This window comes from Sarcophilus harrisii, chromosome 2 (genome assembly GCF_902635505.1).
Source record: "Sarcophilus harrisii chromosome 2, mSarHar1.11, whole genome shotgun sequence".
Classification (NCBI taxonomy): Eukaryota; Metazoa; Chordata; class Mammalia; order Dasyuromorphia; family Dasyuridae; genus Sarcophilus; species Sarcophilus harrisii.
This window is the reverse complement of record NC_045427.1, coordinates 52,992,859-53,018,031: the sequence shown is the minus strand read 5'-3', so window position 1 is coordinate 53,018,031 and position 25,173 is coordinate 52,992,859. Positions and strand designations below refer to the sequence as shown.

The window sequence follows — 25,173 nt, the reverse complement described above, 5'->3', positions numbered from 1 at the left end:
TCAGTGCTCTAGTCAAAAACACAAATTACTATTTAAAAAAACACAATAATTCGGAGCTAGTACCGTGTGCCTGTATTAAGCATTCAGCCTTATGACTCTATGCAACATTCTGCAGTACAGTGGAAAGAGCTTGCTTTGGAATGGGAGGACCTGGGTCTAAATTGCTATTTCAGCTTACTAGCTGTATGACCTTGAGCCACAAATCACTTCTCTCCGGACCTCAGTTCCCCCATCTGTAGGCTGAATGGGTTGACCTCCCCGTCCTCCTCCCCTCCCCATCTGAAGCAACCTCCAAATTCCTAGGAGGGATCCTTAGGGCCAGCCAGAGCTCTGGTGCCCTCAGCATCTTTCCAAGGCCTTGTTCCACAATGTTTAAACAGATGTACATTAGAAAAACAAAAAACACAAGCCACCAGAAATGCTGCATTTAAACAGCATGCGGTGATTTCATCCTTAATCTTGGCCAGGGTTACTTGGCAAAGAGACAGTATTGCGGGCCCCCTCGAAAAGGCTGTCCAACCGGAGTCTTAAGGGACGTCTTTACCTGGTTCCTCACTGTCCTCGGTGACCTTTAGTGAGAGCCCAGCAATGGATTTTTGGCTGATCCCCCGGGAAGGCCCTTCAGACAGATTTCCCTGGGCTGGAGGGAAGGAGCCCCTAATTGGGCCAATGAATCATTCTGGGAAGCTGTGGGGCTAGACATAAAATAGATAAAAAAAAAGGGGGGGGGAGGGGGGGAGAAGAGAACCAGGATCAAGTATCGTGTGAATGGCTCCCCTCGAGTTTCTAGCAGGAGGGATTCCACCTCTTCTCCCCTCCCCCAACCCTCTTCCCTCCCCCTCCCCCCGTGCCTCCCCGCCCCAGCCAACCAACCAACCAACTGAAATGACCAAACGATTTGGCAGGCTCCGGGCCGAGCACATGCTGCCGCTGCGGCTGCGGCTCGGGCGGCTTCAGTGCGCGCGGCGCTTCCCGGGGGGCTGCCAGATCTCCGGAGCGCTCTAGCTGGGCTGGCCGCCGGGAGCCTCCCGCGCCGGGAAGCCGGCTTGGCCAGGGCGGCCCGGCAGAGGCCTGAAGGGGAAGAGGGGGGCGGGCGCTGACCTCGTGGAGCCGCCGCAGCCGCCCCTGGAGGAAGCCGAGTGGTGACCCGGCGAGGATGGCGATGGCGCTGCCGCCGAGCCCGCAGCCAAACTTTGCGAGAGGCACACATGGACAAAGTTAGCTGCCGCGCCGGAATAAAAGAGCGGGCGGGCTCCGGGAAGGGGGGCGAGGCAGACTCTCCGGCGGCGGGGAGCGCTCGAGCCGGCGGATTAAAACCCATTAAAGATATATTTATTGCCAAAGCGTCCCAGGATCTCCGGGGCCAGAGCAGGAGAGCAATCAGCTCCTTCCCCGCAGCGCCAATCACAGCCTAACGGAGAGGGAGGAGCGGGGGGAGGGGGGGAGCCGTCCCCGGCGAAAACACACTGCTCACACTCACTCACACACTCACACTCACTCACAAGCACGGAGACACAAACTTTTGCAAGCGGATCGTCTCTCGCTCCGGCCCCCCCTTCCCGCCCCCCGCGCGCCGGCCGGGAAAGACACTGCGCCCCGGACACTCGGTGCATGGAGGCGGCTCCACCGAGGACGCAGAGCGCCCACAGCCCGGGAGCAGGCGCCGGCCTCGGTGCGCAAAGCCCGGACTGCTGCCCCCGCGGACGTCCGAGCGCCCCATGGACAAGAGGAGCGAACTGGAGAAGGAGCCCCCGATCTCCCGTAAGCAGCGGCTCATGGCAGCCATCGCGTCCGGCAACGAGAGCCTGGGGCCGGCGGCCCCAGGGGCCGGCGGCGGCGGCGGCGCCGAGAAGCCCCCCGGCAGCGGCAGCGGGGGCCAGGCGGCGGCTCCGCTCTCGTGTTTCATCTGCGGCGGGGGGATCGGCCGCGGCAAGGAGCTGAAACTGCAGGTAAAGCAGCCGGCGCCGGGGCGCGGAGAGGCGGCCGGCTCCGGGGCCGGAGCGGCCGGGCCCGGGGGCAGCCTGCAAGGCCAGCCCTTCTTCCCCTTCCTGCAGCAGCAGGAGCCGGCGCCCGGCGCTCGGGAAGTGTCCCCAGCGGACGGCTGCGTGCTGGTGTGCGCGGTTTGCCGCTGCTTCCTGGGCGAGCAGTGGGCAGCGTTCGAGCGCTCCAGGACCCCCGTGGAGAAGCGCATGTACTGGCTCAAGCGGCCCTACCAGTGCGAGGCGGGCGGGGGCGCTCCGGGCCGCCGCGCCGCGGCCCCCCAGGAGTGGAACCTCTCCTACGCCCTGGAGCCGGGCGAAGAGGACGACGACGAGGACGACGACGAAGGGGAGGGGGCCGTAGGAGACGGCGGCGCGAGGAGGGGCGGCCGCCCCCCCCAGGAGGAGGCGCACGACTCGGACTTGTCTTCCCTCTCCGACACAGACCATCTCTCGGAGCCTGAGCCCGCCCCAGGGCCGGCCCCCAGGGACCAGGGAAGCCCTGGCTACGGTCCGCCCCCACCGAAGGAAGCAGGCGGGGGTCCCCAGCTGCTCAAGCCGCCCCCGGCCCCTCCCCAGGGCGTCCTCCGCGGACCCGGGACAGGGGTGCTCGTGAGTCGGTTCAGAGAGTGGCCTCCCTCTGCAATCCCCCCAACTCACTCTGGCTCAGAGAACCCCCTCCCCGGAGAATCGAGTGTGGAGGGGCCAACGGGGCAGCCCGATCCCGGGCGCAAAATGGGCACCAGGAGGAAGAAAAAAGGAACACCCACGCACTGGGTCCCCGAAGATAGCCCCAGTGTCCTGCGGGGCATTCAGGGCAACTGGCTGGGACCCCCTTTCCAGTGCCCGCCGGGGGATGGCCTGAAAAATAACATCGGCTTCTTGGCCACCAACCAGGGGAGGGCATCCCAAACCCCGGGTCTCAAGCCGCGTCCTGAAAGTCACGGGGGCTGTGGTACCTCCGAGGAGGGCGAGATCAACATCACCAGCGATGAGGAAGACCAGAAGAAGCAGACCTTCCCCAACCCCTGTAGTCGCTGGGAGATTGCCCCCAAAAGTGGCGGTGGCCCGGCAGACAAGGAGAATGGGAGCAGCAATAATCCCGGGCCCCGAGACCCCTGGGCTCCTACCCCAGAGCACACCTGCTGCTATATCTGTGGCAACCTCCTAAGCCTGGCCTCTCAGCACCAGATTCACGTTCAGAAGCAGGAGAAGACGGCCCAGGCCCCTTTCTTTCCTTTCCTGTGGTTGCACAGCCCACCCCCCGGGGCCCTGCCCATCAGCCCCGGGGGCAGCACCCTGGTGTGCTCCTGCTGTTTCTCCTCCCTCATGCAACAGTGGCAAAGCTTTGAACTGGCCAACGTGCCAGTTCTGCAGAGGCTTTATGTGGTGCCTCTGAATCCAGGGATGCCTTCCAAAGGGAGGAGGCCTCTGAAGGAAGAGGGAGCCCCTGCTGGGCCTCAGCAGGAGGCCTGCTACCTCTGTGGGGAGGACTGTGCCCAGGATTCCCGGATGGTGCCCACCAGGATCATCAACGGTAGTGCCAAGAACACCATGCATTTCCCTTTTGTGAATCTCCTGCCTTGTCCACCCAATGCCAAAGGACTTAACAGGCACTGGGAAGTCCGCAGCTGCCCCAAGTGTTATGGGGTGCTGGAGGATATTTGGTCCATGTACAGGGCCTGCCAGAATGAGGAACTCATAAACTCGGTGCAGAGTTTCCTGGGGAGATACCATCAGGTGTTTTCAGTCACTGATTCTGGGGGGCTAGCGGTGCATCCCTCAGTGAAGGGGGGCCCGTTGTCTGTGTGCTACATCTGCGGGGCCGAGCTGGGGCCTGGGAAGGAGTTTCAGCTCAACGTGAACCCTCCGAGCCGCTTTGGGGAGAAGGAACCTTTCTTCCCATTCCTTACGGTGTATCCTCCAGCCCCCCGGGCCAGGCCCGCTGACTCCACAGGGCTGGTGGCCACCTGTGTGCTCTGCTACCACGACCTGCTAGGACAGTGGCTGCAGCACGAAGGCAGAAGCTCCCACCACCCCATCAGCGCCTGGTCCCGGCAGTACAAAGTGGAGACCTTCGTGTGCTTCTTCTGCCAGCAGGAGAAGAAGCGATGTCTTGGATTAAAAGCAGTGCGTGTGGCCCGCCTGCCCATGTTTCTCTACACCCTGAGAGCCGGGCACAGCTTGCTGGTGGATGATGGCAAGCAGCTGATCATCGGGGCTTGTGTGGAGTGTGGCACCGTGGTGTTTGCCGGCAAAGCCCTCAACCATCCGGGAGTGCTGGTCAGGGCCTCCCCAGCAGCTGCACACAAGGTAGGCCCTCTATTCCTAACTGGAAAAATGGGGAGGGAGGGAGGGAAGAAAGAAGGGAAAGGTTGGGGTCCCTGCCTCTCAGGAGAGTCGGCAAGCTTTGCTTTCGGCTGGTGGAACAGAGTATTTTGGTTGTCTCTTGTGGAGGAAACGCCAGGGGCTGAGATGTCAAAACAGTTGCCTTGATGTCACTGGGTCAGAACATTTTTAGAACATTGACATGTTGAAGCCAGGAATAGATCACAACAGTTTCAGGACTCTAGAGCGAAAAGTGGTTCTGTTAAAGGGTTCAGGTCTGATCCCCAAACAGCTGGCGCCGGAATCTGAAGTCAGGTGTGTGTACTTTAGAATCCGTCAGAAGGAGACAGCGTGTGTCTCTTGTGAGCATCCTAGCAGCATCACTCATAGTTGGGCAGGTCGCAGTGAGAGCTCTGCATCTGCTGTATCTGAAACAGCCCCTGGACAGAACTCCGGAGCTGGGGTGGGAGTGGGACGCAGACATCAGGACTGGAAACACCGTCTCATCTCAAGGGAAGGCAGCCTCGGGATGGAGTGACGCAGGAGAGCTGCTCACATTGCCCTGTTGGGTAGATGGTGCCTGCTGCTGCTGAAATTCAATTATGATGGCACATAGTTTTAAGCAAATGTGGTTAGGTCTCTAAAGCTTGTCTTAATTCCCTTTGGTCTTGTCATCATTATCCATCTCTGAAGGAAAGGTCTGATCCAGGCTTGGAGGGTATGTACAGCGGTAGACTTGGTTAAATGGAACTTTTTTTTTTTTTAACCAAGAACTAATTTCCTCATCCATGTGGAAGGGTTCTATGCCAGTAACATGCTTCCAGAAGTCTCTGGTGTGCATCTGTCTAGGTGGAATCCTTTCTTGCATGTTACAAACACATGTGCTGTTCATCTCCAATGGCCTGGACATAGTGTGTCCCATAATACAAAAATTCTTTTGTTTTTTGGCTGTTTTTTTTTTTTTTTACATCCTCCTCTGAATTCTGATGTTTGATGACTTTGTTCTTAAGCCAAATCTGGTTTTTAGCTGTCTTTGGGAGACTTGTGTGGTTTACTGAAAACTATCACGTTCCCTTCAAACCCCGTTTCTGGATGTCGTGTTTTCAGTAATATTGAAATTGAAGTCTCTCATTGGTTACTGTGAGTCGCACAATTTGTAAATTCCTTGAAGCTTTGGAACTAACAAAGTGAACTCTTGCCCCTGACTTGTTAGGAATTCCGGCCAGTAGCAGACCCTGAGTGATCCCAGGGCTCTGAGGAAGCAGGGGTCTGCATGGCTTTCTGGATCCACCCACTTCCAGCTCTCCTCTCCACCCTAGGGTGCCCCAGCAGCTTGTAGGTCATCCAGGGATGTGGAGGATTTTTAAGGGTTGGCTACATCTCTTCCCTCCTTAATCATGATGCTCTTTTATGGTTCATACCCCAACAGGTGCCATTACAAACATGATTTCCCTCTTACTGAATTTTTCATCAATCAGCAAATATTGAACATGACTTGTGGCTCTAGAATTATTCTAGGTACTGTAGGAGATGGTTTGGGATCTTGTTCCCTCAAAGCTCAAGTTAGGCATGATGGTGCAAAAGGGAGGGAACATGTTAGGTAGCCAGCTTTGCCCTCTGTAACCTTAGGAAAGACAGTGAGGGAAACTCAGTTACCCATTTGTAAGAGACAGTTGGATTAGATAATCTCAACAATCCCTTTCAGCTTTAGATTTCTGATTCCAGAAGTCATTTCACTTTTCTGAGAATTTCAATTTCATCATCTGTAAAATGGGAACGATTGGTGCTTATATTCCCTATTTCTTCTGGCTGTTTCTCCTTTAGGGTGCCTGCCCACGAAGGGTTTATGGTCTAGTTAGGAAGATGACTGAAACAATTGGAGAACAATTCAATGTCAAACTATTAAGGAAGTTTAGGGAAGAGGGTGTTTGGTGTGATTGCCTTAGGAATGGCTTCCTAGCGGAGATTGAATTTCTGTTGGGCTATGAGGGATATGAAGGCTTTGGATAATTTTGAGTTAGTGTTTCTATAGAAGTTTACAAAGATTATCTCGTCTTACTCAATTTAACACACTTTTATTTAGTCCCTGCTTTGTGCAAGGCACTAGGCTAAACTCTGGGGATACAAAAAGCAGCAGAGAGCATCCCCTGCCCTCAAAAAGCTTACAATCTAATGGAAATAATAGCAGTCAACATTTATATAGCACTTATTCTGCGCCAGGAACTATGCTAAGCACTTTATAATTGTTATCTTGTTTGATCTTCTCCATATCTCTGGGCGGTAGAAGTATTGTTATTATCCTGGTTTGGCAGATGGAGAAACTGAGGCAGAGAGGTTGTGTTTTGTTCAAGGTCACACAGCTAGTGGGGGTAGGATTTGAACTTGTCCTCCTGAAGCCAGGACCAGCACTCTTTTCAGTGCACCACCTAGATGCTTATAAGAAGAGAGAAAGGGCGCAGAAGGAGGATAGCATAGGGGAAGGATTGAGCAGGACATGCTTTAGAGATGATCAGAACAACTTAATAGATAATAAACATAAAATAGTATACATTTATATGTGAATATAAAGTTAAAATAACAATGTATTGCTATTATGTGTCATATAAAATATATTATGTAATAATATTTTGTCTAGATAACATATTAATATAGCAACGATGTATATCCATATATAGAATAAAATACATAAATATAATATCTCTGTACTACTTTGAAGTTTGTACAATTTCTACATCAATGGTATCAAACTCAAAACAGAAGCAGATTCCCTAGGGGGTATATATGCTAACTTAGAAAATCATAAACTCACATTATTTATGTTTTGTTGTATTTTGATTTTGTTAAACATTTCCCAATTTTGTTTTTATTTGGTCTAGGCTGCATTCTGGGGCAAGTTGTGTATAAACTGACCCGGTCAGAGCAGAAGAGCTATTAGGGGAGTGCTTGGAAAGGTTGGAGTAAGTAGGACAGAGCAAAGTTGTAAAAAGCCTAGCATTGAGGTAAAAGTTTTGGGCTTTACTCGGTAGGCAGTAGGGAGCCAGAGTCAGTACATGTGCAGGAGGGTCTCTTAATGAAAGCAGAGTTTTCTGAATCTGACAGGAGCATATATGTGTAATGGTTGAAGAAGGAAGACACAAGGGTTGTGGTAATCCAGGTGTGACATAGTGAGGACTTGTAGAAAGAGAACATTCAATCTACAAGTTCGAAGCAAGAAAGGTAGCTTTAATAGAGAGGAAAAAGAAGGGGAAAGAAGCAGATGTAATTCTGAGATTTTAAGCTTCCGGATTGCTTTGAGGACCCATGATTTCCTGGGCATAGGGACTCCCTCACCCAATGTAACTAGTGTCCTTTTCATGCCCCGATTGGTGATCAGAGTGAAGTTGGTTCTGGAAATTAGGATGCTGATGTGGATGCTGCTGGCAGGTTCATTTCCAGTGTTCAGGAGCTACAACTGTTTTATTACTCATCCTTTTTGAAATGAATTTGCAAGTGATAAAAATCTTTTTGGAGAAATTGGAACAGTATGACTAGTAATAACCAGTAGTATTTATGAGGAATTGTAGGGTCTGCAAAGTGCTAAACACTTTGTGCAATTATTCTTATGTACAATTATTATCTCAGTTTTGTCTTTGTTGTCGTGTCTGACTCCCCTGGACTCCATGTGGGGTTTTCTTGGCAAACTGGAAGGGTTTGACATTTCCTTCTCTGGCTCATTTGACAGATGGGGAAACTGAGGCAAAACCAGGGTGAAGGGACTTAGTTGTAAATGACGGAGGCATTATTTGGACTCAGGTCTTCTTGACTCCAATCCACTGCCTCACTGTTCTGTTTTACAGACAGGGAAACTGAGGCTGAGAGAGATTAAGTGGGTTCCCAGGATTGCATCAGTAATAATCATCTGAGTCTTAATTCAAAATCAACTCGTTCTGATTCCAAATCCAATGCTCTAGCATAGGAAGGGTCTTTGGAAAGAAAGGCCATCTAGCTCATCCTCATCTTGTACAGATAAGGAAACTGAGTTTTCAGCTGTATATGGATTCAGGCCCGTTTGCTGTGAAAGACTGCCAAAGACTGGCAGCTCAGGGCCTAGAAGCTGGCAGACTACCAAAGGGGAGCTGGGTCTCCTCTGAATTTCTGGGCATCAGCAGAAGTAGGACCAGGAGGGCCAGAAGTATGGCATGATGGACAACAAAGAATACATTCAGATTTCAATTATGTATCCTTGTACTTTTCTAGAGCTTTTTGTGTCTTTTCAAATCAACTTGATTATAAGTCGTTCCCTCTCAAACCCCTCATCAAAGGGCAAAGATGATGCCTTTGATTTCTGGATATTTAGAAGGTGTCAAATAAATATTCATAGTCTTCCCTTGAGTTTTCTAATGGATGGAGTAGAGAAATAGAATAGAGTCCTTTCCAGGCCAATGTCCACTCTCTTCCACTTGGCTCCTTGTAGCCGGTATCTGTGCCTTGGAAGAGACTCAACTATCCCTTCCTCAAGGTCATTGGGGTTTCTCTTATCATCCTGTTTAAGACTGAGAATCTTGGGGCTCTCTCTTCAAGAAACTCCAGAATCAAGGAAGAGACCGAACAGTTAAACACTAGAGACAGAAAAAAAAAGAACCAACTATCAAACATTCAATCCAAATTTCTCATTTTACAGATGAGAAAAATGAGACTGTGTTTTTGTCCAAAGTTCTTTAACCTCAAAGAATCTCGATTTCTTCACCTTTAAAATGGGAAGATGATACTTGTAGTATCTTAAATGACCTAGTTTCCCCAGTCCCCCTTATGGATGGAGTGGGGTGGGATTTGGGGCATGTGATTTCTGCTTTCTTCAGAAATGATGATTCAGGGGTGAGGGGGACCCCAAGTATATTGGACTACCAGGTAGAGTTTATTTCTAGATGCATCTGTAAAGGATGCCAGGATGCCGTTATCCCCTGCACTCTCTTGCTTAGAGTGAGGGATCTGATCTCACAGCATCTCAGAATCAGAACTTCAGAGTCCATCTTACCCAACCAGTTCTTAATGGAGAATCCCTCCTCCTTCCACCCTGACCAGTGATCACCCAGTCTTTGTTGAAGGTCCCCAGCCATGGACAATTTGCTACTATTTTCCTTTTCCAATTACCCTTTTAGGTGAAGTTAACTGTTCCTTTAACCTCTCAATGGAGTGACCTGCACCCAGAGCATCAGTAGTATGACCCTCTACCCCTGACACCATCATAGTATTTTAGATTTAGGGCTGAAATCATCATTATCATTTATATAGCACTTTGAAATATTGAAAGTGACATAAGTAGATATAAAATCTCATTTGACACTCATAGTACGCTTGCGATATGGGAACTGTTATTCTCCCCATTTTACAGATGAAGAAACAGAAATTCAGAGATGTAAAATGAGTCACTTACAATGACTCAACTATTTAGGATCCGAGGCAGAATTTGAACTCAGCTCTTCCTCACTCCAGGTTCAATGCTCTAGCTACTGGTTGTATAAGGACCTTGGAGGCCATTGGGTTTTCTAGGAGAGTAAATAGAGTGGACAGTGAGGTAGTGTAGTGGACAGAGCGTTGGACCTGGAATCTGGAAGACTCATTTTCCTGAATTAAAAATCTGTCCTCAGACACTTCCAACTGGGCAAGTCCCTTAACTCTGCCTCAGTTTCCTCATCTGTCAAATGAGCTGGGGAAGGAAATAGCCAACCCCTCCAGTATTTTTTGCCAAGAAAACCCCAAATGGGGTCATGGAGAGTACGACACAAACTTTCCTAAAGTCACAGAGAAGACTCTTTCCTAGAATCCCACAGCTAGTAAGTTTTTGAGGCAGGATCTGAACCTAACCCTTCTCTCCAAGTCAGTCTCCTATCCCATACTGCCCCCACAAGCCTCATGGTTGCTATTTTTATCCTCTTTCATGGTTTAAAAGTCACTTTCCTCTCAACAGCCCTCTGAGATCAGCAACAGAAGTGTTATAAGCCCCATTTCACAGATGAGAAAGCTAAGACTGGAGTGATTTCCCCCTCCCCAAAACCCCAGGGCCGGTCTGCAACAGAATGGAGGCTCTGCCCTTGGGGTTCCCACCTCTAGGTCCAGAGCTCTGCTCACTACACCATACTGCCTCACATTTAGTAGTCACCATTCACCTAGTCAGTCCTTCCTTCCTTCATTCATTCATTTTATTTTTTAACCATAACTGACATCTCCAGTCAAAGTGCTCAATGAATTGCTGCCACAGGCACCGGGAACAGGTGCTGCTGCTGTTCTCCTCTTTAAAGAAAAAAAAAAAAAGAAAGAAAGAAGAAAAAAAAACCCAACTCTTCCCCCTGACATATGAGCTGTTCCAGAGTTCTCCTGTCATCACTCCACTGTCAGGGCAGATGCACGCATCTGTTTCCTGTGCTTTGTGCAACATCGGCTATCTGCAGACACAAAGCTCCACGTCTCTCAGAGGCTTCCATCTTCCCTCCTTTGTACCAGTCTTTTGGGTCGCTGGGGCCCAACCGTTGGCACTGGTGGCAAATGGTGGAAGAAGCCCAGACCCCCTGGTAGCCCGCACTCAGGGAAGGGGGAAGAGATGTAAAACCACGGACCACCAGATTGCTTCTTCCTCTCCACTCCGCCCACCCCCAGCCCCAAACTGGGATCACCCCAGCTGAGCGGGAGCTCTAGACTTGTTTTGGCAAAGTGGCAAGCCATCTGCTGAGAGACCGGCAACTGAACAAACTTTCCAGATGAAGGCCTGTCCCAAATCTGGAGGTGATTTGGGAGGTTTGAGAGGGAAGAAGCAAAAGAAGTCAAAAGCTCCCAAAATAAATAGCACCAAGAACAGCAGTAGGGCTTGTGAGGACTGGAAAGTTTCCAGAGACCTTAATATGTGCACTACCTGGTCCCTGGCTTTTTTCTCATCTTACACCCCTCCTCCCACTTCACACACGTGCACTCTCTTTGGCTTTTGGTATCTGTGGAAAAGTTGTAGATTCTGGATGGGTTTAACACTTTCTCACCTTTTTTTTTCTTTGAGTATTATGAATTTACTTCAGATGAATCCAGCAAGTAGTTATTAAACACCTTCTTTGAATGGGCTAGAAAGACAAAGATTAAAAATAATAATAATACACTGAGATTTCTTATGACTTATGAGACTACTATTCAAAAAAGGGAAAACAATGATTTGGGCAATGTTGGGTTGGCCAAGAATTAAACTCAAGCTTTACCCTGCTCCCCATCCCCGGGTGAGATTTTTGCCTTTGAACTTGGGATATTATGATTTGATCCTTCTTTAGGATGCTTCAGAGATTCAAGACTACTAGATTGTGAGCTCTGCTAAGGCAGGTACAATGCCGTATCTGAATATTATATGTCCCTTGGTACTTAACAAATGTTTATCCTTACTTGCTCGTAAGGACGGGGTTATTATTCCTTTCTTCCTTTGGTTATATCTAAAAATATTTCCCTATAGAAGGAGATAGTAGTGATAGTGAGATAATACCCTCATACACTAAGAATAGTTTTTAATTTTTTTTTTTACTTTAGTTTGGGTTTGGAATCAAGCTATATGATATAAAGATCAGAGTTCTCAAGTGGGTATCAGGCCTGTCACAGACTCTTGGAATGATGTTGGATCTTGGACTTCTGTCATTTCTTTATTCTTTATCTCTAAAATGAGGCTAATATTACTTGTCTTATAGGATTGTTGTAAGAATCAAATGCAAATAATAGATGTCAATGGATACAGTGATCTTAAAGCACCATCTAAATGCAAGATTTTCTTAGCTGTAAAGGAAGGAACTGAAATGGATGTTCTTGAAGACTGAGCTTTAATATTCTGTGTTGTGAGAATCTTTTTAACTCTAGCATTTTATACTCTCTGATCCCTTCTGGTTTCAATATCCTATGTTCTATAAGGTCCCTCTCAACTCTGACATTCTATATTATACAGTCCCCCTGGGCTCTGACATTCCATGTCCTAGGGCTCTTCCCAGCTCTAACATTCAGTGTTCTAAGGTCTCTCCAAGTCCTATCAAGTTAACTCAATCAACAACCCTTTATTAAACACCTGCTATGTGCTGGGTATATAGTATTAGGTACCCAGGCTATAAGGAAAAAAGAAAACAATACCTTCTTGAAAGTAACTCCCATCAGAATGAGAGACTAGGTGCAGACACATCAATATATTCAAATATTTCTTTTGGACTGGATCTGTTATTTCATTGCTTTGGGAAAATCCAGATGAGGAAACGCTCTTCTCCACTGCAGGTTAGCACCTTTTCCTATAGCTTTTAATAGCTTTTAATCCTTTGAAGGTAAGTAACTTGACCAAAATCACATAGCCAGTATCTTTCAGAGGACTAGAAGTCAGATTCTCTTGACTCTGACCTCCACAAGAATCTCATTTAAAAATGTATCCTATCTCTATATACATATATGTACACACACATATATATATGTACACACACACACACACACATATATATATATATATATATATATATATACGTATATGTACATATACTATACATACATATCCCTGTGTGGGTAATTTGAGGGAGCACTGTTATTTGGGGGCAGTTCTTAGAAAAGTCTGCCCCAAAGCCTCACATCTTTAAAAAACCTTGACTAGAATCTATCATCCTTGCTAGCTATTGTTCTGTATTTTTCCTCCCTTTTTTGGAGAAAAAAAAAGAAGAGAGAGGGAAGGAAGGAGGGAGAGAGAAAATGAAGGAATGAGGGAAGAGAGAAAAATAGAGAGAGACACACAGAGAGAGAAGGAGAGAGTGAGAGAGGAGGAAGAGGAAGAGAAGAAGAAAGGAAGAGGAGGAGGAGGAGGGACAAGGAGGAGAAGGAGGATCAGTCTTTTGGCTCTCTGGGGCCCAACCTTTGACAAAGGTGGCAAATTGTGGGGAGGGATAAAGAAGAGATGTAAAACCACCAACTACCAGATTGCTTCTTCCTCTCTACTCTGCACACCCCCAGCCCCAAACTGGGATCATTCCAGCTGAGCTTCGGGTCCCTATGCAGGAGGAAGAGGAGAATGAAGAGGAGGAAGAAGAAAAGGAAGAGAAGGGGGAAGCAGAGGAGGAGGAGAGATGATATTTGCTTAACACTTAAAAGCTTTGAAAGTCCTTTATAGATATATAGTTATCCTGTTTGATCCTCAAAACAACTTTGGGTGTTTGGCCACTTTGAACCCTAGAAAACAGAGAGCCAGGCAAGGAAGGAGAGGCGTCAGGGGAGGGTAAGTGAGATGACAGGCAGCATAGTTTGGTTAAAAGAGCTCGACATCTGAAGTCCTGTGATGACAGGTTCTAATCCAAACTCTGCTACTTACTCCCCTACATGGTCATTTTATAGATAAGAAAACTGAGGTCTAGAATGAGTGCCCAAGGCCAGATGCTCTCCAAGTACTCCCCTCCCCCGACTCTGATGTATAACTTAATTCTATGACATTTGGCTTCAGGGAATTTGTGCCATCTATCCTGGGAGGGGAGGATTTTTGAAGGAGAGTGGGAAGGGGACCTGGACCCAAGTTGCAGGACTTGTCTTGGGAGAGAGAAAGGAAGCATTTTTATTTTTTCCTTCTTTTTCTTTTAAAAAATCTTTAATAATAGTTTTTTATTTTCAAGATACATGCAAAACCTTGTGTTGGGAGAAAGCATTTCTATAGCACCTACTGTGTGCCGTGGAGGAGACGAGGGAGGTGAGAAGGGGCAGGAGGAGGATCAGGGCCAGATTCATCCCTTCCTTTCTCATCAGTCAAAATTTTCACCTCTAGACGGATGGAGCCTAAACTCTCACTCTTAGAATTTCTTCCCTCCGGTCTGCTTGGGATTTATGAGTTTGCTTTTAAAATGCCCCTGAACCAATAAGTTAAACTATCCCCGGCTCCCTTCTTCGCCTCTGGGTTAAGGAGAGGAGTGGGGGGCACGGCTGGGGGAAGCCGGGCTGCTCCACAGACAGTCACCTACCTTCCAAACCCGCCCAGGGCCGGCCCCGTTCCCAGGACTCCAAAGGAGCCAGAGTGTCTTTCAGGGAGGAGCCACAGAGTCTTGTGAGCTTGCCAGAGCATTGTGAGAGCGCCTGGAAGTGAGCAGGGGACCTCCTGGGTGAGCTGGGGGAAGGATGGAAGCCGTTGCTCCCTTAACCCCGGGGTAAAGGGCCGCTTGAGCAGCTTCCTCCATCAGCTCCAGAGTCAGCCTTTGGTGCCTCCCGTTTGCCCTCTGCCACTCAAACCTGTTTTTTTGGGGGGGGCTCCCTGGAAATCTGTTCTTAGATTGGGTTTCATCAGAAAGATGCCAGCAACCTCATTTGAATGGAATGAACAGCAGCATGAGTCAGTGTGCTGGCTGAGGCAGCTGCCCCTCTCTTTGTCCCGGTGCAGTCCAGAGCTGAGGCCATCCTTGGTGCCAGGGGGCCAAGGATGGAGACGCCGTCGGCCAGTACCAGTCACCAGCCCTGGAGGAGGGCTGCCTCGGAACCGGAGGAGCTGGACCCCTCCGAGTTATCCTTCGAGTTCGGCTCTCTTTGCTTAGCAAAGACCGGTGGGGATGAGACAGCCTGTGAGGGCAGGACCCAGTGGTGGTGGGCGTCTCTTACCTTCCCTAGGTCCTCTGGCTGGGTCATGGCAGACATTGTGGTGAAGCTGATGGAAGCCTTCTTAGAATCATGTGCTTAAAATCATAAAATAAAATATCTAGGAATCTAAAGGAAACCGATTATACGGAGTTCTGAACTTGGATTCAAGAAAGAGTTACTTACTAGATGTGTGACCCTGGGCTCGGTTTCCTGTAAAATGGGCACAATAATAGCACCTGCCTTCTAGGCTTGTTGTGAAGACAAGGTATATAATAATTGTAAAGTACTTAACACAATGCCCGACAAGTAGTAAGCATTATATAAGTATTAGAGATTATTATTATTATTATTAAATAATAGTTATCAAAATATTTTTGAGTTTATGAATCCTAGGTTAAAAACCTTTACTTTTGTGAAGTTTTAAAAAAAATCGAAAACAGTTTTGTAGTACATAGAACAACATTCAGGATGATGACTTAATTGAAAAAAAGTGTATGGTTTCAAATATAACGTAACAGCTCTAATGAGATGCTCCGAGTTATTCTGGCCACTTGTTTCTATTTATGCATGTTAGAATATGCATCTTACCATACTATCTAAGAGCTGATGTTTATATGAAAGTTTTCCCAAATTGAGCCAGTCAATCAGTATTTATTTATATATCTGCTAGGTATAAGGTAGTGTCCTAGGGAATGTGGGGAGACAGAAAGAAGGGACAGCATACAGAAATAAAAGACTTTTTTAAGGACCTTTCAGCCTAACTGCAGAGACAGAACCTATCCATATACACACATACGTGAAAAGACAATTGACCTTCCATTTGTTCATCTACTTGGTCCCATTAGTGTCCCGTGGAATGGGAGGGCAGAGCCACTGAAAGCCAGACTCAGCTATCTTTAGCTTGTCTCTTCCATTTCTGTCAAAACAACAGCTATCCCGCTGAGTTTTTGTCCTTCTGGTTGGCAGCCTGTGGGCCTCTGGAATCCGGGACATAAGCCTGATGGTCCATTTACACAAGGGAATCTGTAATAAGGGCCAGCTGAAAGCACACAGGCCCCTTCCCGCTCTCTTTGTGGGGAGGGTCACCTCCTTTCTTCCAGCCTTGATTTCTTCCCTGCCAAGTTGGAGCCACTGGTCTCAGAGATCCCTTCCCCATCTGACATTCTAAGATATGGTGAAGGAGAAGGCACGGGAGATCAGAGTCTCTCAAGCAGCTAGTATGGGGAGAGGCTCTGTCTTAGCACCTGGAGTGTCCCTGAAGTGGGTCATCTGCTTCCTCTCTGGGGCCTTTGTCAAAGCCATCTTGGAAGCCGGGAAAACTGGAGAGGAGCCTGGAGCTCATTCAGTCTAACTACCTCATTTTACAGATGTGGAGACTCAGAAAGTTAAAGGATTCCCTTCAAGGTCAGAAAGCTGACTGGTGTCAGGGCTCAGATGGGATCCCAATTCTCCCATCTCATTGAGCTGTGCTGAGGTTTGTAAACCACGAATGGCTTTACTATAACTGCTTTTATCTTTTTTCTTTTAGTAATTTTTGGTGTTTCCTTATTACTTTGGCACGGCTCCCATGTAAAATGTGCTTAGCATTAAATCCTTGAAAACACCCCCAGGAGCATAGTAGTCTGAAGCGCAGGGCAAAAAAGCTGGGAATTGAAAGGCAACTAGCAGCAGCATCCCATGTGGTCCAGCTTCCCCAGAAGTAAATACGGGTCGTGTCTGCTCAATGCCTCCAGCTTTCTGGAAGAAGACAGCTTGTAGACACTTTGAGGTGCCTGCTTTGCTTTCATGTCCCTGGATAAAAAGATGCTGCCTAGGTGGAAGATGAAGGACAGGCGGTAACAATTGTGTGATGGACCGGCTCTATGATCTCGCTATGGAGGCCCTTTGCTACCTTCTCATCCTGGGCAATCCTCATTACCCTCCTTGATGATAAATGCTCCAGTAAGAAAGGAGGAATAACGATAATTAACCTTTTCATGTGTGTATATTTTACGTTTAATAATACAGGATATTTATATTATATGTTTATTCTTTTTAAAATTTATAGTATATGTTTATTCTTTTTAAAATTCTTTTTAGTCTTTCTTTTATTTTATCTTCATAACCCCCGCCCCCATCATGAAGTCAGCAGGGCAGAAATTGCACTCTATTCATTTGAAAGACAGTAATTCACATCTCGACCACCCATAAAGTTTATCGAACATTGTCCCCATAATCCTGCTGGGAAACAGGCAGTACAATACATCCATCCTCATTTTATTCACACATTGAGTTAGTCGCAGAGCTGAAGCAAAGATTCAGGTCTCCTAACTCCCTTCCCAATGTCCTTTCTGGGTTATTCACATAAAAAAGGGATGGTAGATATGTCTTAAAGTAGAACACAATTCCTGGGGAGAAAGCGGAGTTGGCTATGGATCCAATGGTTTGAGATGAGAGGGGAAGATACTTTAAAGAATTACCTGTTTTAATCTCCCTAATTTTGTAGATGGGGAAACTGAGGTCCAGTAGGCTGAGTAATTTGTCCAGGGTATCACAAATAAGTAGCAGATCTGGTCCCTTAGCAGATCTGGTCCCTTGACTCCAAGTATTAGGTCTGATTAACTCCAATATGTTGCCTCTTTGGGGGCCATCGTGGAGAAGAAACTCTGGTTTAAGAAATGAGAGGCTAGAATGGGAGCCAGGTGCCAAAGAGATAATTATCTAAAAAAACTGCTTTCAGGAGAACTGGGAGGGTTCACTTAATTCCACACTGACCAGTGGCCAGCACAGCTTGGTTCAAGCCAGCTGCTGCCCAGAGGGCTGCCCTCTGCCTCAGCCAGGGCTGGGTTAATCAGTGCCAGACACAAAGGGTGGATCTTCTTCATTGTCTGGTCCCACTTGGGTGGGTAGGGGCTGACTCCCAGCTGGTTTCTGTTCAGCAGTGACAGCAGTACAAATGGATAAGCTGTGATTCCTTATCCAGACAGACCATCTTGGCCGGCCTCCCCGCCAAGGGCCCAGACAGCACAATCCCGTGTCAAGCGCTGGAGGACGTGGAGGGGCAGGGGAATTATTCTCCTGTCTCAAGGAGGCAGAGAGAATCTCTCAGTCGCCAATACACAACCTGCACCCTGGGTCCTGCATTTATTCTTTCCAAATTTATAGGAAGATTTCTTCTTCTCTCTCCTCCTTACACCCAGAGCTTTAGTCCTGCCTTCTAAGCTCAAGAAGCCCAAGTCTAGCTTTTTTCCCTGAAGTCCTTCAAATACTTAAAAGCAGATGCTCCTTCCACACTCCACCCCCAGCAAATCCCTTCTCCAGATTAAACATCCCCAATGGCAACCTTCACATGGTGTGGTCTCAGACCTTGTTTGTCTCCTCTAGACATTCTCCCCTTGTCAGTGTTCTTCCTAAACTGTCTCTAACAACCAGACACAGTCCTCCAAATATGATCATCAGGACAGATCTATTTTTATACCAGATTGAAAAAACACCCCAGCATTGGAAGACTTCAGTCCAGCCTGTGCTGGCTGACTCAGGTGCTATTCTGTGACAACTCACTTGTAGACCTTAGAGTCCAGGGATGAGGTTGGGCAGGTGGGTCATCTCATCTGCTCTCATTCAGGCATATCTCACGTCCTCATGATCCGCAGGGCAATGCTGAGTTGCTGCCTGCCCTCACTAATTACCTACCTCTATTCTCCCATTCCAGTGTCCAAACTGAGAGAGGCAAACTCAGCTAGGAACGGGAGCCATTAATCTGTACCAAAGGATCCCTGCGGGCCACATAGTGACTTAGTTTGAAAATGCAGTGTCATCTATGTTTTATTGCATTTTACTTATTTATTTTAAACATTTACCAATTACATTTTAACCTGGTTCTGGCTATGTACATCTTGGAGAGTGCTGACTTAAAGGCTTTAGAATTGGAAGAGGTAACAGAGAACAGCTGGTCAAATCCCCTCATCTTCCAGATGAGGAAACCCACTCAGATTCTTGCCTGAAGTTGCATTGGTCTTAAGTGGCAGAATTGGAATTCCAATCCAAGTCTTCTGATTAAAATCTCCACTTTTTTCTATGATACTATTTGCCACCACCTGCCAACATACCTTGCATTTTCATTCCATTGCTCACATCTTTCCCCTTTCCCAAGACTGCCTGGTTTCCTATATTCCTCAATAGAATGTAAGCCTCTTGAGAACAAGGATCTCTACCTAGCTAATGTAGAGATATGTTTTTGCATGACTTTATACTATACTACACACACACACACACACACACACACACACACACACATAGTATTTTATATAGTATATTATAGTATACTATATACATATATATGTATATAGTATTTCTTACCCTCAATGGATGGGGGAGAGAATGGAAGGAGGAAGATAATTTGCAACTGAAAATAAAAATTTAAGAGAAAATGAGCTAGAACAGGGATTTTCTACTACCTTTCCTCCTCTCCCCTCACCCCCAGTTCAGACTCTCACTCTCTTACATCTGGAAAGTCCAAACAGACATACATCCTTCCAGCTCTACCTCAAGACCACCTCCCAACTACCTGGATTAAAAATGATCTCAGTCTCCTTTGATTTCCCTTAAGTACCACTCATTTGGTACTTACTGCCTTATATTGGCAGATTGTCTTAAATTTCTAGTTGTTTTTTATGCCCATATCTCAATTAGATTGGAAACTGTCTGAAAGCAGGGACTTTGCCTTGCTTCTCTTGTATTCCCACTCAGCACCCAGGACAGCACCTTTTAAACACAATGCTTGCTCATTTCAATTGTACCTGGCTCTTCTTGATCCTGTTTGCAGTTTTCTTGGTAAAGATACTGCCATTTCTTCCTCCAGCTCATTTTACAGATGAGGAACTATGGCAAACAAGGTTAAGTGACTTGTCCAGGGTCATAGAGCTAATAAGTTTCTGAGGCCACATATGAATTCAAGATTTCCTTATTCCAGGCTTGATATCACCTATTTGCCTCCTAGTCAAGTGACTAGTCTTTATCTCCTTAAACTTGAGGTTCTGATTGTTTGCCACAGGATTCCCTAAAATAGGCTTCCTCCCAACCCAATCATGGACTGTGGAATGAATGAAAGCAAAATATGGACTCAAAAGACATGGATTCTAATCCTGTTTGACTTAGAGAACGTTCCTTGGGAACATTGCGGTTCAATAGAAAGACACCAATTCTTTTTTTAAATAATATTTTATTTCCAAATGCAAGTAAAGATAGCTTTCAGTATTCATTTTTGTAAGATTTTGTGGTCCATATATTTTTTTAATCCTGCCTTCCTTCCCTTTTCCCCTCCCCAAGATATCAAGCAATCAATATAGGTTATACAAGAACACTGATTGTGGAATGAACTTTGCTCATTATCAGCTTGGGGCTTAGAGTAAATCTCTTAATTTCTCTGAGCTTCAGTTTCCCCAGTTGTAAAATGAAAATAAAAAAATTGATAATACCTTTCTTGGGGAGTGGTTATTTGGAAAATGCCTTGTGAACCTTAAAGTATAATAGTGTCTTGCACAGTAGTAGGTATTTAATAATTGTTGATTGATTGATTGACTCTGGAAATGTAAGTTGTTATTGTTTTGCCTTCTAGCTAAGAATTGATTAAAATCAATTCATTTTTATTTTCCTTTAAATTTCTACTCCTCTCCCCCCTCGTTGAATTCTTCCTTAAATTCTGCTAAGAGGAAAGAGGTGCATTTTATCATCACTTCTCTGGGACAGATATTGGCATTCCACTGTCATATTTTAGGATTAGTTAATGTTATTTTAGTGTTCTTTGCTGATCTGTTAAACACAAAAGATGATTAAAGAAGTAGAGATAAAGGTGCTTTGGGATGTTTATGATGCTAATAATGGCAGGAGATATTGGGAAGGAGATATTTCCTTACAACAATTCTGGAGAGTTGATAGTAGAAATATCTCTGAACCCATTTTGCAGATGAAGAATGGAGACTGATATGAAACCACTTTTTCAAGGACACATAGCTTGTGTGTGAGTCAGAGCCCCAACTCCTATCCCTGTGTTCTCTCTTCTTCACCATGCTGTTCTAGTCTGATAAATACTTGTGAAGGAAAGAATGAACAAAGTCGTGAAATCATTGAAAAGGAGACACATGCTGTGCAGTAGAGGATTGGCCCCTGAGCTAGCATATCAAGGTTCTAATTCTGTCTCTGTCACTTACTAACTTATTATATGCCTCTAGTCTTGAGTTATCACATCTGTAAAATGGGGATAGTCCCCATTACCCTGCCTAACTCAAAGGGTTACTTCCAAGTATGAATATTTTGGTACATATGGGATCTTTCCCTCTTTCTTTGATTTTTCTGGGGTATGAAACCTAGAAGTGGTATCGTTGGGTTAGAGGGTATTCATACTTTATTAGCTTTTTGGCCATCGTTCCAAATTGCTTTCCAGAGTAGTGGGACCAGTTCACAGCTGGAGGCTTTTTCTGTTGGGTTTTGATCAAAAGAAGAGTCCAATTTTCAAGAAAAACTTCTCATTTTTTAATTGAAATTTGTGTGGTGTCCTGTGATTAAGCATTTCAATCAGAAACTTAGAACAGATACTTTTCAGAAAGGGCAGAAACCTCAGGAAGAGCTGGGAAATGAAGGCCAGGAGCAGTTTCTTTTTGAGTAAGAACACCTAGTCATTGACGCAAAGCAGGTAATAAGTTCTTAGGATCTCTGTAGGACACCCAACCTCAAGTCACTTGTTTAATAGCATCTGTCAGTTGTGATATATATGCACATATGTAATATGAATATACACAGAATATGTATATTTAAGCATTTGTAAATATTTGCATATATGTATATTATTGTTGAGTTGTTCTAGGCATGTGGGACTCTTCATGAACCCATTTGGGGTTTTCCTGGCAAAGATACTAGAAGTGGTTTAGAATTTCTTTCTTTAGCCCAGTTTTAGATAAGGAAACTGAGACAAACAGGGTTAAATAATTTGCCCAGGGTCACAGATCAGTATTTGATCTCAGAAAGATGAATTTTCTTGACTTCAGGTCCAGCACTTTATCAACTGATCCACTTAACAGCCCTGTATATATATGTATGTATGTGTGTGTGTGTGTGTGTGTGTGTTTAGAGAGAAAGAGAGAAAGGAAAAGAGAAAGGGAGAGGAAGAAAGGGGGATAGAAAGTAAGAAGAAAGGAGAAAGGAGAGAGGGAAAGAGAGGAAAAGAGAGGAAGAGAGGGGAATAAAAAGAAGAAAGGGACAAGAGAGTAAGAAGAAGGGGGAAAGGAGAGACACACAGAAAGAGAGAAAGAGAGAGAGAGAGACGACAGAGAGAGGGGGGACGGAAAGAGGGAGAGGGAGAGAAAGAAGGAGAGGTAGAGGGAGAGGGAGAGAGAGAGAGAGAGAGAGAGAGAGAGAGAGAGAGAGAGAGAGAGAGAGAGATTCCTGACCTTCAAGTATGTTTTGTCTTCAAGGAAAAGACACGGTAGAATTGGAAAGTCTGAAGGTCAAAAGAGAATTTGGAGAGAGTAAAGGAAAGAAAATCACCTGGAGAAATCTTGAAATGGATTTCTCCCCTTGCTATCAGGCAGCAGCTCCATCAGGCTTTGGGGCCTGTTACTTACTTCGGTTGTACAGAGAAGCAGCATGCTTTAGGCTAAAAGCCTGAAATCTATAGCTGCCTAATTAGCCATGTAAATGCTGGACCTGACAAGAGAGGTAATTTTGTTGTAAGTTTCTCTCATTGTTAGGCAGCTCAATATATAGAAAGATGCTATGAAATGAGCTAGGAAGTAGGCAATGATGAATTTTAATTAAAGAAAATTATTACCGAATTAGTAACTACTAACAAAACATTCAAACACACATACAAAAACATGATTCTATATATACTGTAAACCACACTGTTTAAAAACGTAAATTTTGTTTTATTTATTTTTTTGTGTGTTGCATTTTTTTTGTTTTAGCTTTTTATTTACAGGTTATATGCATGAGTAATTTTTTTGCATTGACAATTGGCAAACTTTTTGTTCCAATTTTCCCCCTCCTTCCCCCATCCCTTCCCCCAGATGGCAGGTAGACCAATACATGTTAAATATGTTAAAGTATATGAAAAACGTAAATTTTAACAAAAACATCTTGCTTGAGTCTGTGTTCCCTTCTGAACTCATTCTTCTGCGTCTTTTTTCTTTTTTCTAGTCATTGTCCACGTGCAATTTGTTGTTTTGAATCTACTTTCTCCACAATGCATCATTTCATACGTTTTCCCATATTTCCTTACATTCTTCATCTTTTTGCCATCAATTTCTTGTAGCACAATAATACTGCATTACATTTATAAACCACAATTTGTTGAATCGTTTCCCAATCATTGGGAATATGACTTGCTTTTATTTCTCCAACCCCCCCCCCCCACTGTACTTAATATTACATACTGATCTTTCCCCCATGCCCCACCCCAAGATTTCCTTGGGGTATAATCTGATGGTGGGATCACTGGGTCAAGAATTTTGTTGCTTCTTTGATTTATTACACATTCCTATATTGATTTCCAAAAATATAGCATCGAGTCATAGCTCTTCCAGAATTATGTACCTATTTCTCCACATTCCTGCCAATGTTAAGTTTTTAGCATTTTAAACTGCCTTTATTAATTTAACGGCTAAAGGTAATATCTCAAACTTGTTTTAATCCTTTCCTCTGATTATTAATTATGAACAGATTTCAGCTTCCTGTTGATAATTAGTATTTTTAGTTTTGAGAGCCGCCTGCACAAGTATTAGCTTTGTAGAGATTTTGGATCTTTTTTTTTTAAAGACTTTTTCTCTCCTTTATTATTAATAAAAGAAAGACTATCAAGAATTTCTTGTACATCTCACTGGAGGGTTTAAACTATCTGTGATGACTCTAAAATGATGTGATCTATGAACATAACAAAAGTCCAGGATGACAAAAATGACAAGAAATCATTTGGGAAAATGGAAGTTAAATGATTTTGGATCTTTTTTCCGAAGTCTCCTCAATGTCTGTCCTAGAAACCTTTCTCTGTCTTTGTTTTTTTTGTTTTTTTTTTTTTTTTCCACAGAGTAATACTGTACTTTGAGTCAGGAGGCTTGAGTGTGAAACTTGCCTTTTGTATGGACAAAGGTGCATAGTGGAGTGAGGAAGCAGGGAATGATGAAATTTGTGTATTTCTGTTCATTTAAAAATTAAAGAAAATTATTACCAACTTAGTAACCGCTAACAAAAATAAACATTCAAACAGAAACAAAACATGATTCTGTAAACTACACTGTTTAAAAATCTGTATTTTAACAAAAACATCTTGCTTGACTCTGTGTTCCCTTCTGAGTTTATTCTTCTGTGTATTTTTTTCTTATTTTGTGATCATTGGCACTTGGCTTGGTTTCTTTATCTGTAAAGAGATAATAATACTGGTACAATCTACTTGTCAAGATTGGGAAGTTAAGTGGTGCAATGATAGCTCTGGCAGGCTTGGAGTGAAGAAGACCTGAGTTCAAATCTGCCCTCAGATACTTATTAATCATGTGACCCTGGGCAGGCCATTAACCCTATTTGGCTCAGTTTCCTAATCTGTAAAATGAGCTGGAGAAGGAAATGGCAAACCACTCCAGTATCTTTGCCAAGAAAACCCCAAATGGGGTCACGAAGAGTCAGGCAAACTGAAAAAAACAATTGAACAACGCAAAGTGCTTTGTGAGCTTTGTTCATTATTTAATACATTGACCTGGATTTCCACTTTTCTTGTTAACTCCAGGATCCAAACACATCCTTTACAATCAGTCAGAAAGGGTTAAGTCTCTGCCTCCTAGGTGGTCTTTGGACAACATCCAGCTGCCAGTTGGTCTCCCCCACGTTCACAGGATCTGGGAGAGGAATAGAAGGGAAGAGGGGCAGAAGATTTATAGAATTATAGTCCCCTTTTATAAGTCTTTTCAGACCAATAAATATAGTTTCCCTGATTTACAGAAAAGAAAGAAAGCAAACAGGAATGAAGAGTACTACATAGGATTTTTTTTCAACAGGGCAGGTCTGTAGCCTGAGAGGAATGGGAAAAAGGGAGTGAAAGTAATAATACCTTTTGATTTCTGCAATTGGGAAGTCACCCTTCTCCTTTCCTTTCTTATTATGGATGTGATTTTACTTTGTTATGGGACTGAAAGTCTTAGATTTATATTTACAGTTTGGAAAGATCTCAGAGACCATCCAATTCAACTACCTCATATTACAGCTGAGGAAACTGAGGAAGAGATTAGGCGACTTCCAGGCATCACTGAATTTCTTTTGAGCCACCAAA

General features: G+C 45.1%; 1 protein-coding gene across 3 annotated transcripts in view; it reads left to right on the top strand.

Moving 5' to 3' along the window:
- The first annotated feature begins 980 nt into the window (after positions 1 to 980).
- Positions 981 to 25,173, top strand: part of GSE1 (Gse1 coiled-coil protein) — a 770,474-nt gene continuing 746,281 nt past the window's right edge. The window contains exon 1 of one of the 3 annotated variants that reach the window (XM_031957167.1): positions 981 to 4,292. In XM_031957167.1, the coding sequence (XP_031813027.1) occupies positions 1,719 to 4,292 (2,574 nt within the window). In that variant the 5' untranslated portion in view covers positions 981 to 1,718. The remainder of the gene's footprint in view (positions 4,293 to 25,173) is intronic. The other 2 variants (XM_003758460.4, XM_012540351.3) reach the window with 2 other exon arrangements.